Source organism: Trichosurus vulpecula, chromosome 7, assembly GCF_011100635.1.
Source record: "Trichosurus vulpecula isolate mTriVul1 chromosome 7, mTriVul1.pri, whole genome shotgun sequence".
Classification (NCBI taxonomy): Eukaryota; Metazoa; Chordata; class Mammalia; order Diprotodontia; family Phalangeridae; genus Trichosurus; species Trichosurus vulpecula.
The window spans coordinates 50,795,894-50,812,346 of NC_050579.1; the positions used below are offsets into that span (position 1 = coordinate 50,795,894).

Below are 16,453 nucleotides of genomic sequence, written 5' to 3' on the forward strand. Positions count from 1 at the left end.
ATATATGCATGTATTATATATACACATGTGTATATATGTATGTATAGGAAATAAATACAAGGTCATTGCATATAGGGGAATTTGGAAAGGAGGGTATTAGTGGTTGGGAAAATCAGAACAAACTACTTGTAGAAGGTGGTCCTTGAGCTGTATCTTGAAGAAAGAGACGTATTCTATGAGGCATTGGTGAGAATGAAGTTCAAAGAGGAGAAGACACTAGGAACTGGTGGGATCAGGATAGGCTTGGTAGAACTAATATTATGTATAAGAGGAATATACTAGAGGCTTTTTCAGTAAGATCAAGGGTAAAGCAAGAATTCCATTATCACCACTACTATTTCATGTAATGCTGTATTGGGAATCAAGATGGGCTCTTAGCACTTATTCAACCAAGTGCCCTTGAAGAGTTTGGCCTTTGTTTCCTTGATTAAATTAGGAGTCCTTGATGACCTCCTTGCCTCAAGGGAAAGCCTAGTTTACATGGGCTTGAGTGACATGTTTGTGACATCAGAGGTTTTTAGACCACGTGGGTTTAAGTCGAATTTTTGTGACAATTGTAGGTCACGTAGGTGAAGTGCATGTGTGACTCACCTTTGACCCTGAATGAAATATATAAAACCGGGGGTTGGCTTTCCTTTTTTGGAGCTCTGAGCTGCAGCAATAGTGATGCGTGACTGAGCCAGCCATTGTAGAGCTCCCTGGCTGAACTCAGATGTTGGTAACTACAAATCGTATTTGGTCCGTTTGTAATTTGATTGTACTTGCTCTGAAGTTCAGGGTGCTGGCTTTTTCCCCTGAACTAAGTGAATGATATTCGTATGCTGGATTAAGTTGAGATTGTTAACCCTTTAACGTTGCTTTTCTTAGTAAAGCAGATCAAAAGGACCTGGGCTTGCAGCATTCTGTGAGCTGGTTGTTGTTGGTTTTACACCCCCACAGCAGCTGCTAGCCAGATTGTTGAAACAAATGCTAGAAATGCTAGCTAGAGAAATAAGACAAGAAAAAGAAAATTAGAGAATACACAAAAGCAAAGATGAAATAATTATATCTTTTTGCAGATGATACAATGATATACCTAGAGAATCATAGAGATTCAACTAAAATTAATTTAAGCAGCTAATAACTTCAGCAAAGTCATAGGATATAAATGAATCCTTATAAATTATCAACATTTCTGTATATCAATGTATAAATATAGAGTATAAATATAATGTATAAAAGGTATCAACATTTCTGTATATTAATAACAAAACTCTGTAGGAAGAGATAGAAAGAGAAATTTCACTTAAAATAACTATGGAATGTATGAAATATTTGAGAGTCTAACTACCAAGATAAACAGAAATTAGATGAATACAACTACAAAGTATTCTTTACAGATATAAAGACAAGCCTAAATAATTGAAGAAATACTAATTGCTCCTGCATAGACCAAGCCAATAAAATAAAAGTGATACTGCTACCTAAATTAATTTATTTATCCAATGCCATACCAGATCACCAAAGGATTACTTTATAAAGGTAAAAGAAATAATAAGCTAATCTATCCAGATGGACAAAAGATAAAGAATCTCAAGGAAAATAAGACCAAAAAGTGGCCAGAAGGGGGTCTGGCAGTACTGTATCTCATACTATATAATAAATTAGTAATAAACAAAATGATTTGGTACTGGTTGAAAAATAGGCCAATCAGTGGAACAGATTAGGTATGAAGAAACAAATGAACACCAGTATTGTAATATTCAATAAACCCAAAGACCCTAACTACTGGGGCAAGGATTCATTATTCCATAAAAATTGTTAAGGAAACTAGAAAGCAATATGGCAGAAGTTAGATTTTGACCAGCACTTCACACAGGATACCAAGATTAGCTCCAACTATAACTTGGATATAAAAGGCCATTGACAAGTTAGAGGAGCAAGGAAGGAACATCCCTTCAGATCCATAGAAAGGTGAAGAGTTAGTGATCAAACAAGGGAGAAAGAAGGTCATAGAAGATAAAATGGACAATTTTAATGAAATAAAATGTAGTAATTTATGAACAAATTAAAACTAATACTGCTAGAATTAAGAGTGAAAACATCAGGGGCAGCTAGGTGGCACAGTGAGTAGAGCACTGGCCCTGGAGTCAGGAGGACCTGAGTTCAAACCTGGCCTCAGACATTTGACACATGTACTAGCTGTGTGGCCTTGGGCAAGTCGCTTAACCCCAATTGCCCTGCCTTCCCCCCCCTCAAAAAAAAAAAAGAATGTGTTTTCAGGACTCATATTTTAAAAAAATATTTAAAGCAATTATCTTTGTAATAGCAAAGAACTGGAAGCTAAAGGAACATCCATCAATTGGGGAATGGCTGAGCTGATTGTGGTGTATGAATATAATGGAATACGATTGTGAGATAAGCAATTATGAAGGTGACAGGTTCAGAGAAATATGGGAAGACTCATATACACTGATGCAGAGTGAAGTGAGCAAACCCAGGAGAAGAATTTATATAATAATATCATTGTTAAAAATACTTTGAAAGATTTAAGAACCCTTAAAATTGGAATGATCAACCATGATTCAAAAAGATTAGTAATGAACTATATCATGCACCTCATTATAGAGAGGTTTTAGATCTGAGATGCCAAATGATTTTTTATAAAGCAACAGAGTGAGACAAACATTTTTGGACAAAAATAATAAAAGGATTTATTTTGCTTAACTATGCATATTTGTTTCAATGATTTTTTTCTTCTTTTTTTAACTTTTAAATTGGGGGTAGAAAAGAGGGAGATAAAATAAATGCCTGTTAATTAAAAAATAAAATGAGGAAAATGTATAGACCTTGTGCACAAAGTTTCATTGGAGCTGAACCTTAACAGGAAACTAAGGATTCTTTGAGGTGGAGGTGAGAAAGGAGAGCATTTCAGATATGAGCTAACTATTAACCTACTGAAGAAAATAAGTTGTGCTTGCCCTTTGTAGAAATGATGTGACAAGGGCGACACCATTAGTTGAAATCAAAATTATTTAAAGTTATAAGTGATTGTTTACAAGCTAGCCCTGAGCTAGACAAAATGATGAGAAATTAAGTCGGTCAAGAATTCTCCCTTCATGATAGAGCCGCCTTCATCATTTCCTCAGTAGCAACACCAAAGGACTTGACTTGCCAAGATGTGGCTTGTTGAGATGTTAGGGCATTTTGCATTTAGTTAGTATCTGTGGCTCCAAAAGCCAACAGAGGCCAAGAAAGGATCTGGAGAAGGGAAGGATTAATGCATATCAGCCTTTGGCAGTCTGTCAGTGCAGATGAAGAGTTAGTTCTTTCCTTGTGCCAGGAAACTCTGGCCAAAAAAACACAAAAAACCACATGCTTTTTTGACCTTCAGCAAAACACTAATCGTTTGTCCTCTTCAATTACTATTGATATCCCCATCCTCAAATAATGAGTGTAAGGAGTATCGTGTTTTACATTCTACATATTTATAAGGTTCCCGACAGCTTACCTTCTGGGGAGACTTTAATGATTTCTGTCACATTATTCTTTTGCATCAGGCCCAGAAGAATTTTGACCCAGTACAAATTGAGCAGGAGATGCAGGCCAAGCTACCACTGTGGAAACTGCTTCAATTCCCACTGCCTCCTTTGTGGAATAACACCAAACGTCTGGCTACAATTCATGAACTCATGCACTATTGCACTAATGGTGAATAAATGCTTTAATTTTTAGTTTGTACTCATTTGTTCACAGGTCTGCACATGTATATATCATGAAATTACATCCTTTTTTTCCTAAACAAATGACTTTTTATTTTGAGTTTGTACTCATTTGTTCATGGGGTATGTGTGGGTGTGGGGGGGATTAAACATATATATATATATTTGTGTATGTCTATATATAGTATACAAAATTTAATGTATTAACTTAATGTAGGTATATATTAATTTAATATATAATATATATACATAAATAATTTATATATGTGTACATATGTATATATACACATAAAGTTTCGTTGGTAAAAAGAGTTTTCTGAGTCTGAAACAGAAAACTTTTGCTCCATCGCTGGGTTTTTTTTTCTTTTTGAATAGTTGTGATGTTCTAAGCAGTATGTTATCAGTGACAACACCCCACTCAACTAGATTGGTCCCCAAAGATTCCTCTGGGCAAAAGGCACCGAACATGAATTACCTTTTATCATTTAATTCCCTTAAACAGTAATTGGAAAATCTCATGTGGATAAGCTGCCTTTCAAAGTGAAAACTTTCTCCCTGGTCTGACAGTTAAGCAGTAAGAAAGCATAGGAAATGGCTGAGATGGAAAATAGAAAGGTCAGGAACTCAGGGAGGGGCTGGACTCGAGTCCTCTCAAGCCTCTTCTGACTTTGCCATTCTTGGATTTTTCAGTTTAACCCCTTACAGAATTATGCTCCCTACCTCATCTGGGCCTTGACTTAGGCTCAGAAATTTCGTTATTTACTCATATTAATTCCACAGAGTATTTCCCACAGCAGCCCCCGTCCAAAACTTCTCCATGTTTCTTAGGGCTCTTGACATTGAAAATCAATCAATGTGTACTTATTATGCACCTACTGTGTACCAGGCCCTCATCACCTTTTATCTGGACTATTGTAATTGTTTTTCTGATTCAAGTCTCCTTGTAAACCATCCTGTACACAGTTTGCAAAGTGATCTTCCTAAAGCACACATCTGTCACTCCCCTGCTCACTAAAATCCCCTGGCTCCCTATACCTCTAAGATAAAATGCAAACTGTTTGACCTTTAAAGCCCATCATAATGCTTTTTAACCTTATTATACCTTATTTATCTTCACATACTATACAGCTGAGAAAAAACTAGCTTTCTTGCCATTCTACGCATAGAACCTGACAGGTACTCCCTCCTCCCTGGAATGTCTTCTTTCCTCACTTCTTCCTCTTAGAATCCTCCTTCTAAAGGAAGGAGAATTGATGAATAAAGAATGCTGCCTTCTAAATGAAGCCTTTTCTGGCTCCTGCTAGCTGCCAATGCCTTCTTTGCAAAATTGCACATATATGTGTCACATCCCCATTTAGAATTTAAGCTTCTTGAGGGCAGGAAATATTTTACTTTTTGCCTTCATATGCCCAGAGCCTAGCATAGGTCCTAGCACATATTAAGCAGTTTATAAGTGTTTGCTGACTGATTGATAGATTGGAGACCTAAAAACAAAAGTAAGAAAGGCCTTGCCCTAGAAGAGTTTATACTCTACCCTGCCAGCCATTCTTTCAGCGGGACATGTTTATGATTTTACTGAGGAAAACAAGACCATGTATTATGTGTTCCCACATCTATCCTCTTTACCCCCAAATGCCTAAGTTTCTTCACCAATCATTTTTTTTCTTTTACTAGAGCCTAAGATTAAGGGCTAGAAACTACCTTACCCTTTTTCCTCCTCCTACCTAAATCTTAACGTTCCTTCAAGGCCTAGCTAAAATCCCACCTCTCCATTTACCTTTCACTGTTGATTCTGGACCACAGTTATTCCTTACTCTGAACCTCTAACAGATTTAGTCTCTTTACCACACATTTCACATTTAATGTATTTTATTTTTAGGTGTCCTACCACATTGGTATGTATCATCCCTCCAAGTAACTTTTACTTCTTTGTATACCCCACAGAGGGCAACTAGATGGTACAGTGGATAGAGTGCCAGGCCTGGTGTAAGGAAGACCTGAGTTCAAATATGACCTCATACTTACTAGTTGTATGACCCTGGGCAAGTCACTTAATGCTGTTTGCCTTGGTTCCTCATCTGTCATGAGCTAGAGAAGGAAATGTCAAAGCACTTCGGTTTCTTTGCCAAGAAAATCCCACATGGGGTGACAAAGAGTCAGACACAATTCAACAACAACAATGCCCCACAAAGCCTAACATAACTGAATGGCTCAGTAAATTTGTTTTCTTGATTGTCATTTATGTGTATGTGTACATATACATATACACATACATATATATTTATGTATTGAGTAACCATTAGGCTTACAGTATTATACCAAGCTCAAATGTGACTTAGAACATAGAAGGGTCATTGTTCATGCCCTCAAGGAACTTATTGTGTAGGTTTTAATAAAGATCAATAAATTATTGTAATTCATGAATATATTCTAGCTTTTAAAAGTTAAAAATCCTTATTATTTTATATCATTTACTGCAAGTGATGTTTTGTTACCTTTCATAGATCATTAATCAGTTATTATGCACAAAACAGTGTCAGTAATGCCACAAGGGATAGATAAGACACAGTCACTATCCCCATTGAACTTAAAGTCTACTCAAGACGGCTGGGCACTTCCCCCTTTGGAAAGTAAGCTCCTACAAGGCATGCATCATTTTTATTGATCCTTTATATTCCTAATGACTTACAATTTTTTTTTACTCTTCTTCTCCATCACCATCATCATCATCTTCTTCTTCTTCTTCTCCCCATCTATGATTTCATTGACGTAGGGGAACACCCAGTGAAGAACCTTCCTCTAAAATGTAGTTTGGTACCTCCTTTGAGGTTTTTGAGAATTGCTTGGAGCACTGAGAGGTTAAGTGAGTGGCCTGAGGTCACCCAATCAGCCCGAGGTGGCCTTGACCCAAGATATCCCCTACTCAGTTGGATTATTTAACCACTAAGCTAAGCTGCCTGACTCATTAAGAACTGTAGGCACCTGATGCTTGTTGAATCAAATTGAATTGGAAAATTCTTTGAGAGTTCCTAGCTGGCAGAAGGTTCTTGCCTGCTATCAGCCAGCAAGAAGAGTCTGAACTGAGCTAGACTTGGCCTAGGAGATAGACATAGAATCCCTTATCAGACCCATACCTGAAGCCCCTTTTAGCTTGGCAGTACCTATAAAAGCTCAGGACTAGCCTTTGAGAACTCAGGGTTGCTTCCATGCCACCATATAGTTATAGTCTGTAGGCCTTTAATGGCATCCTAATGCAGGATTTCAAAGAGAAAAGGACCAAAATGGCCATCTCCTCCATACCCATACTGGAAAAAAATCTTCTCCAAAGCATGCCCACCAAGGTAGCTATAGAGCCTTTGCTTAAAGACTTCCAGTGAAGGAGGAATCTACCTTCTTCTCCTGAGGCAGTCCTCTTCACCTTTGGACAGCTGTAATTTTTCAAAAGCCTTTCCCTACATCAAGCCTAAATCAGTTTCCTCAAAGTTTCTGCCCATTTCTCCTTCCACTGCCCCTTAGGGCCAACAGAACAAATCTTATCTCTTTTATACATGGCACCCCTGCTTCCTACGCATGCCTTTTCTCTCTTTAAAAAAGTCTGATTTAGCTATTAAATAAATTTATTTACTTTTATTTTTGTTACAGTTAACTAAAATCCATTTTCTCTCAGGAAAAGTTCGAATCCCGCCTTAATCTAACTGTGTGCCTCTAAGCAAGTCACTTAACCTCCATCTGCCTTCATTTTCTTAACTGTAAAATAGGGATAATAATATCACCTACCTCCCAGAGTTGTTGTGAGGATCAAATGAGATACTATTTGTAAAGCACTTAGCACAGCGCATAGTAGGCACTTTATAAATGCTTCTTTCTTTCCTTCTCCTTCACAGGCTCCCCCCATTGAAAAAAAAGAAAGAAAGGAAAGCCTTTGCTAAATTGTAGCGTTTGCTATAGCCAAAGAGATACGCATCCCATTCTGTACTTTGTATCCATCACCACGGATGCATATTTCATCATCATTCCTCTGAACTCATTCCTCACCATGCTAAATTCCTTCACCCAATCCACATAGGAATCAGTGGCTACCATGTGCCAGGCGCTGTTCTAGGTGATTGGGGTGCAGAGACAAAAATTAAACCATCCATGCACTCAAGGATACATTCTATCACATGGGTCTAGGTCCCTCACCATCTCTTCTGAACATTCTCCAGCTCACAAGTACCCCAATGTCCTTCCTAAAATAGGGTACCCAGAAATGGACCTAATATTCCATGTGTGGTCTAACCAGTTCGTAATACAGTGCCGCTATTAGCTTCCTGTTCCTGGAAATGATGTCTCTTAATGTAGCCCAACATTATATTCACTTTTTTAGCTTCTTTCTCCTGCTGCTGATTCATGTTGGGCTGATGATTTACAGCCCATTCCCCCTCTGTCTCCCAGGTATTTTTCAAATAAACTGCTAGCATGCCTCCCCTATCTTGTACTTGTGAAATTATTTTTTTCTTCAGCTCATGTAAGGGTTTATTAAATTCTATCTGATTTGTCCCAGTATTCTAGCCTATTAAGATTTCTTCAGATCCTGTCCTCTTGTGTGTTAACTATCTCTATCAAATTTTTGCATCATCTGAAAATCTGATAACTATGCCATCTATCCCTTTATCTAAGTCACTGATAACAATATTAATAGTATATAACCAAGCACAAACCCCTGGGGTCCTCTACTAGAGACCTCTTTCCAAGGTGAAATTGAACCACTAGTGATGACTCTTGGCATCCAATCATTAAACCAGTTTTCAGTCCAAAGAATTGTACTATCATCTAGCTGATAACTTTCCAACTTTCCTGTGAGAACCACACAACTTTATTATGTGATTTGCTGAACTCTAGGCAAACAATATCTATATTATTCTCTTGATCTAACATTTTGATAACCATACCATCTGAAATGACTTGTTTCTGATGAAGCAATGCTGGTTCTTTTTGGTCACTGATTTCTTTTCCAGATGTTCACTGATTCCTTAATGATACATTCTAGATATTTTTTAGGGCAGCTAGGTAGCACAGTGGATAGAGTGCCTGGAGTCAGGAAGACTCATCCCCCCTCTGTCTCCCTGATCTTTTTTCAAACCAGCCCCAGACAGTTTCTAGCTATGTCACCCTGGACAAGTCATTTAACCCTGTTTGCCTCAGTTCCTTATTTGTAAAAAGAGCTGGAGGAAGAAATGACAAACCACTCCAGTATCTTTGCTAAGAAAACCCCAAATGGGGTCACAAAGAGTCAGACATGATTGGAACAACAGAAATGATGACGATGAGAATTTTTTCCCCAGAAATCAAAGCCAAGCTCACTGACTTATGGTTTTCAGATTCTATTCTCTTGCTTTTTTGGAGGGAGGAGAACTGAGATATCTACTATTGCACAGTTCTGTGGCACCCCTCCCATTCTTCACAACCTTTTTAATCTAACCAACTCCAACACATTCTGAGCCTCATCCCACCTGCCCTTCTTTCATGCCATGTCTTTGTATTCATCTTTCCTCCCTAACCTTTCTTTCATCATCTAGACATTTCTCTTTAAACTCTACATTTGATTGAGAGTTCCCTGTGCATCCGCAACAGTCTCGTCACACAAAACTCCCTCATCCCTTTCCTACTCATTAGACTTGTTTTCCTTTGTATCTTCAGAATTTTATTCTTGAAAACTCCTCACCCTTCCTAGGATAACTTCTTTTGTAAAATTCCAGTTTCTTCTGAAAGGAGAATGGCACTAATCAATAAAATAAGAATCACAGGGTTTTAGAGTTGAAAAGAATCTTAGCAATCTTAGGATCCAACTCCTTCATTTTACAGATGAAACAGATACGATGATAGCCTTTGGAGATGACACATCATAGCATTTCATTGATATTCTGTTAATGGCACCTAGGTGATTTGGAGGAGGGGGGAAGAAGGAACAAACACTTTTTAAGCGCCTACTATGTGCCAGGCACTGTGTGAAGTACTTTACAAATACCTCATTTAATCTTTACAGCAACCCTGAGGGGTAGGTGCTGTCATCCCCCTCTTATGGTTAAGGAAACTGAAACAGAGCAAGGTTAGGTGATTTGTCCAAGATCACACAACTAGTAAGTGTCTGAGGCCTAATCTGAGTCTTTCAGACTCCAAGCCCACCACTCTATCCACTGTGACACCTTGGTGCAAAACACTGGACTTGGTGTCAGACCTGAGTTTAAATCCTTCCTTAGACACTTTCAAGCTGTGTTACCCTAGGTAAGTCCCTTAACTTCTCTTTGCCTCAGTTTCCCCATCTTACAGATGGGGATAATAATAGCACTTATCTCTCAGGATTGGGGAGAGGATCAAATAAGATGTAAGATATGTTTGTAAAGCACTTCGTAAACCTTAAAGTGCTACATAAATGCTAGCTTTTAGTAGTAGTAGTAGTAGCTGTTGTTGTTGTTGTAGTAGTAGTAGCAGCAGTAGTACCTAGAGTTTATTCATTTGTCAGGTAGTTTGGAGGTAAGGTATTGACAAACTAAATGCTGATTGAGATAGCTCCTTGATTATCAGATATTTGGGGCAGGATTTTTAACATTTACAAACTCTGAATAAAATTTTTGCCTTATTAGTTTAAGACCCTGAGTTTAAAGTTGCAGATGCCAATTGGTTGTGCCTTCAAGAAAATCCCGATTACCCTTTGCCCTCTTGATCCTTCCCTCCCAAGGTTTGAGACTCACACAGCATATTTCACTGTCTTCTCCTTTGCCTTTGGTTGGACTAATGAAGGTGGCCTTCATTTCCCACATGACTTTGACTCTGTTATAGAACTCCTGAGCTGGAATGAAGTAGAAAGAGCCTTCAAAGTCTTTACTTTTGAATGTCTGAAATTAACTGAAGTAGATGATTTTGGAAAACTGAAGCCTTCCAGAACTGACGCTGGGTCTGATTCTGAAATATTTCACATTCCGTGGGACAATCCTGCCAGATTTGCTAAGCAGATAAGACAACAACAACTTATGAAAAGGAGTACTGAGGAAAAAGGGATTGCAGCAGCATCAGGTAACATTTCATCAAAAGAAGGAAAAATATTCTGGATTTTTATCATGGCTTAATGGATGTCATAATCATCTTCCATGTATTTAGAGACAAGACACTTGAGTTTAAATTTTTCCGTTTGCTAGATAGATGACCATGGAGAAGCTACATGGTATATCTGACCCTTAGTCTCTTCGTCTGTAAAATGAGGAAAATGACATTTGCATTATTATCTCTGATTTGTTCACGTTTAGATAGCACTTTAAGATGTGCAAAGTGCATTATATAGATGATCACATTTGATCCTCACAACAACACTGTACACAGTGATGTTTAACAGCTGGTTCTGAAAACAACAGTGATAACACCAGGACATATTTTTTTTCAGTTTAATCTACATTGTTAACATTTTCTCCTCACTTTCTTAAATGTGAACAATCAAAAAATCAAACCCTGATTTATGATGATTTATAGCATTTATGATTTCTTGGGTGTAACTGTTCCCACTATAAATTTAATAGTCGGCTCTTACGTTGGTACGCCTCCAGGTAGATGGCATTTATCATCCCTACCTTACTGATAAGAGAATTGAATCTCCTAGAACTTGTGTGACTCGCCCATGGGACTGAGGTGGGATTTGAACCCAGCTGTTCCTGATGCTAAATCTACATTCCTATCCACTCTGTCATAAGGAAGACATTTTTGTAAACGTCTAAGTACTATATAAATGTGAGCTGTTATCATGTCTCATAATTTGTGTTTCTATTGGATAAAATCACCTCCAGATAGGAAATTGACATTTCCCCAAGAAGACTGGTTGAAAAGTGCAACGGAGATGGCTGGCCTGAAGCAACTCAAGGAAATTAAGAAAATAGTTTCAGTCCTCTCTCTTACCCGAAAGTCAGCTGATGCAAGCACCGTGAAAGCAATGGAGGAAAACAAGAACGAGTCTCAGCATGAAAATAAACAACCATTAGAGCTCAAGCAGCAGATGACATCGAAATCCGCAGGTAAACAAAACCAGGGCCCAAGGGAACCTTCATAAAAATAATTAAGAGAGCATGGGCTGATTTTTAGAGCTAGTTTCTTGGACTGTCAAACCTCAAGCCTTGGGACGACTTCAGAGGTTGTCGATTCCCAACCCCTTCTGAAGCATGAACCCAATTCCTGACACATAATAACGGTATGACCCTCATCTATTCTTTCTTTGGATAATTCCAGTAACGGGGAACTCAGTAGCTGAAAAGGCAAACCACATCATTTCTAGGGAGCTCTTCACTAGGAAATTTGTTCTTACATTGAGACAAAACCTTCCTCACCAAAACTTTCATCCATTTTTCCTAGTTCTCCCCTCCGGTGCTGAACAGAGTAAGTATAATCCCCCTTCCCCGTGACTGTTCTTCAAACATCGAAATAGTGAAGACCCCATCCTTATGTCTTCTCTTTTCCAGGCGAAACAGCACTGGTATCAAAGATATGGGTTCAAATCCTTTTTCGGCCACCTACTGGGCATATGGCCTTGTTTCATTCTGAGCTTTAATTTCCTTATATGTGAATTGGAGATAATATTTGCCCTGCCTGTTTTTTAAAGTAATAAGGAAGATGCTGAACTGAAAAATATCACGCTAATGTGAGCTGTTACTTCATTTTAAATCCCCTCACCAGCACTAATGCTCTTTTAAATGCAAGAGGGTTGTTGGAATATGCCACAATGTAAACTATTCAAGTTATAAAACTAAAATGTTCAGTGGAAACAGGCATGTGTCATTAGGAAGGGAACAAGCATTTATTAAGCTCTTACTATGTGCCAGGCACTGTGCCAAGCATTTTACAAATACCTCATTTGATCCTCACAGCAACTCTGGGAGGTAGGTGGTATTATTATCCCTATTTTACAGATGGGGAAACTGAAGCTAATAGACTTGTCCAGGGTCAAAAGTATTTGAGGCCGTATTTGAACTCACATCTTCCTGACTCCAGTCTCAGCACTCTATCTGCTGGACCACCTAGCCTCATTATCACAGTATAGAAATGCAGTCTATTCATTATTATTAAATTTATGAAACAGGAGAGTCTTCTTCTTCCAGGCAGATTTAGCAGAATTAAATGATAATTGATAAATGAGAATCTATTTCTGAAAAAGAAATACTATGGGGTATATTCTCAGATCAGTGAAGACTCAATTCTCCTTCCTGTAGTTTTTCTATCTATGTTAAGAATTCAGTGCTGCACAGTTAGAAGAATGGCCCTGAGGTGCTTAAAGATACCCAACCGTCATTGAACAATTCAACTCTGTTCAATGTGCTAGTCTTAGTAAGACAGAAAAATAGAATAATACACAATGGGATGATTTTCAATAGCAAAAACTATTAACTGAAACAAACAAAAAAGGCTTACTAGTTAACCCTGAATGAACCAGAACATTCAATTAGCCAGAACACCTCAAAAAATGAGGACTAAGAAAAAGGTCATTGGATGTAACAAATGAAAAATCATTGTCTTGGAGAGAGTAAGCTCAGCTATGTGGAGGAGTTAGAAGCCAGATTGCCAAGGGCTGAGGAATGAGGGAAAAATAAGCAAGTTTAGGCAATGAGAGAAAAGAATTTTGTTTGTCAGGAAAGGGAGAAGAGAGATAATAAAACAAACTAACAAACAAATGAAAAAATATTGGGACGATGGCAGAGTCAAATGAAGGTTTTTAAAGATAAAAGACGCCTAGGCATGTTTGTAGGTGATGGGATAAAGCAATCTTCCTTTCTCTCCCTCCCTCTCTCTCTCTCTCTCTCTCTCTCTCTCTCTCTCTCTCTCTCTCTCCCTCTCTCTCTCTCTCTCTCTCTCTCTCTCTCTCTCCCCACCCCCCACCAAATGACCTCTCTGCTATAGCCCTACATATATAGTTCCATTGGGTTTAGTCCTAGGGAGAATGTAGCCTCTAATGTGAAGAGTTAGACTCCCTAGTGTCCTGGGGATATTTGGTTAAAGCTTAAGCTTTATGCTCATGTCCAGAGTTTCCCCCAAAAAAGGAAGGGGGGAATTTAGTAAAAAAAAAAAGTATGTCAAAGTAGGACATGAATCATGTGTCTCTAGGATAGATCTCTCCCAACTTTGCTCCTTGACCACTCTCTCCCTTCCGGTATCACTGGGGACCATTGGACCTTACCATCTGTCCTGCCATTGCATCCCAAAGTCCTCCACATTTGCCAGCTGCCTTTCAGGTCCCCAACACTGTCATCTGACCTACTTACATAATCGGAGGACTCTTGGGCTTTCTTAGCTGCCCGGATGATGCACCATTAAGACTTGAGGGCCTTTCCATCTGCCTTGCAACTGATATTTTTTAACATGTCTTCCATAATTATTGTGAGCTCCTTGAGAGCTAGCAGTTGCCACATAGTGGGAAGGAACATTTATTATGCACCTTTTTAAGTTCCAGTCCCTGGGCTAAGTTTTTTACAATCCTGGGAGGTAGGGGCTGTTAGATCTCCATTTCACATTTAAGGAAACTGAGGCAGAAAAAATTGAGTGACTTGTCCAGAGTCACACAGCTGAGAAATGTCTGACGTCTTGTCTCCAGGCCCAGGGCTCTACCCACTGTGCTGTCTCTCTGCCTCTAGTAAACACAGTAAGCACTAAATAAAAGCTCATTCATAGATTTAGGGCTAAAAAGGATATTGGAGACCAACCCTTTCAATTTACAAATGGGAAAACTGACACCAGGTGAGTTTAATTGGCTTAGCCAGGGTCACATGAGTGATTATCCTCAGAGGTTGGATCTGAACCCAGATCCTCTGGCTACAGAGCCAATCATGTCTCAGAACATTCAGAAATATGCATATTCATATATATGCATATTCATAAATATTGGCAGAAACAAACTTAATTGACACTTCCATTATGCTCTCCTAGGAGGTTGGTGCTTAAACCTCATATAAACATAAGACACTTTTCAAGACTGCTGAGTGGGCATTCTGTGTTTCCACTCAATTCTACATTGTCCCTCTCACAATAGAAAGTCTTCTAGCCATCCCGGCCAAGATCAAGACCCCTTCTTTGGTGGGCGATCATCTTCTCTGAGAGCAGTCATTACAAGGGGCTCCTTTTCTTACCACCAAAGGGCACACAATGATTAAACCTCTCAAACCCAAGCCTAGACACAGCCCCTTCAGGATCTGTACTTATCCACTTATGATCAGAAAAGAACAAACACAGAAGATGTATGGAAGGATTGAGCCATGTCCTGTTTCCATTTAGAAAGTTTAGAAACAGTGGAAGCTTTCTTGGCAACTGCTAAATCCCCTTCCTCAGACAACTGTTGCCACCTGGTGGCCTAACCATGTGACTGGGCATCACTGAAGCTGCTGATTGACAGTAGGTTGGTCCCACAGTGGGTTGCTTCAGTTGTCAGTGCTGACGTGTTCCTTAATATCCTGAACCCATGACTTAGAGATAGCTCGATGCAATTAAGATATTTTGAAGATACGATATATTTGAGGGACAGCTCATCCCTTGGGTTTTGCTATAGCTGTTTAGTGAATAAAAAATTTCCTTTCTTTAACTGTCCATCATGGATTTTTACCATTCCTAAATTCCGTTGACTATGATGGCAGAAAATCTTTTACAATAATTTTTATTATGAACTAATTAACAATCTCAATAAATAAAAGGAAAACAAAGTGAAAAAATAAATATCTAGGATTAAAATTAATTATATCCAAAGAAAAATAAAAGTTTCTTAAGAAGTTTTTTTAAGAAAAAATATTTTGTGTCCCCTTCTGATACTTTTTCTGCCTTAAATTTTTTTTAATAAAAGCATATTACAGCAGATTTAAAACTGAAAGAAATGTTATGGCATCTGTTGTACAACCTCCTCATTTAATGCTGAGGAAACTGAAACTCAGAGAAGTTAAGTAATTTGCTCAACATCAAGCAAGTGGTGAATAATAGAGCCATGTTTTTCCAAGGTTCTCTGACTCCAAATCCAACATTATTTCAACTGTACAAAGCTGACTTCCCAATCGGGCTGTTGACCAATTGATGAAATTTTTGGACTCGGAAACATTGTATCTGTAATATATATGTATATATGTGTATATACATATACACTTATAATGTATAGTACTACATATAATGAGTCTATGTGCACATATGGATATATGTGTCTATATGTGTATGTGTACATATATGTACATATTATGTATATACCACTATTCAGTTTAAAACTTCACTAAGACTTTTGAGACACCCAGTATATATAGTATATATACTACTATATAAAGTATAGATATATAGTAATATAGATGGTCACTCTTTTACAGTGGCATCTTTGAAAGCACCTTCATGACAGAAATGCTCTGACGTAGGTAGTGCCAGTATTATTACCATTACCATCCTATGGATAAGAGCTAGATACTAAGTGCTATGTCCATGTTCAGGTAGCCATTAAATGCCTTAGGCGGTATGTGAACCCAGATCTCCCGACTTCAGGTCCAGAATTCTGCCCATCACATGACAGACTGTTTCCTCTTTTTGTTATCTCTGAGGTAGAATAGATTACGAAAGCTGATTTTTCCTCCAGAGGGATGGGAATGAATTCGTTTCTTGATGTATGAAAACTACCAATTCACACCATTAAGAACTAAGCCTCTGAAAGAAGAAATCAGAGAAAAAGGAAAGCTTCTTTCTCATTGTCCCATTGAATAATGGTTTCAGAATGGTTGCAGAGT

At 38.3% G+C, this 16,453-nt stretch overlaps 1 protein-coding gene across 1 annotated transcript in view; it reads left to right on the plus strand.

The window, feature by feature from the left end:
- The window catches only part of SPAG17 (sperm associated antigen 17), a 263,389-nt gene that overhangs the window by 114,539 nt on the left and 132,397 nt on the right, over nt 1-16,453 (plus strand). Inside the window, exons 13-15 of the mRNA XM_036767111.1 lie at nt 3,540-3,690; nt 10,521-10,754; nt 11,516-11,740. Of these exons, the coding sequence (XP_036623006.1) occupies nt 3,540-3,690; nt 10,521-10,754; nt 11,516-11,740 (610 nt within the window). The remainder of the gene's footprint in view (nt 1-3,539; nt 3,691-10,520; nt 10,755-11,515; nt 11,741-16,453) is intronic.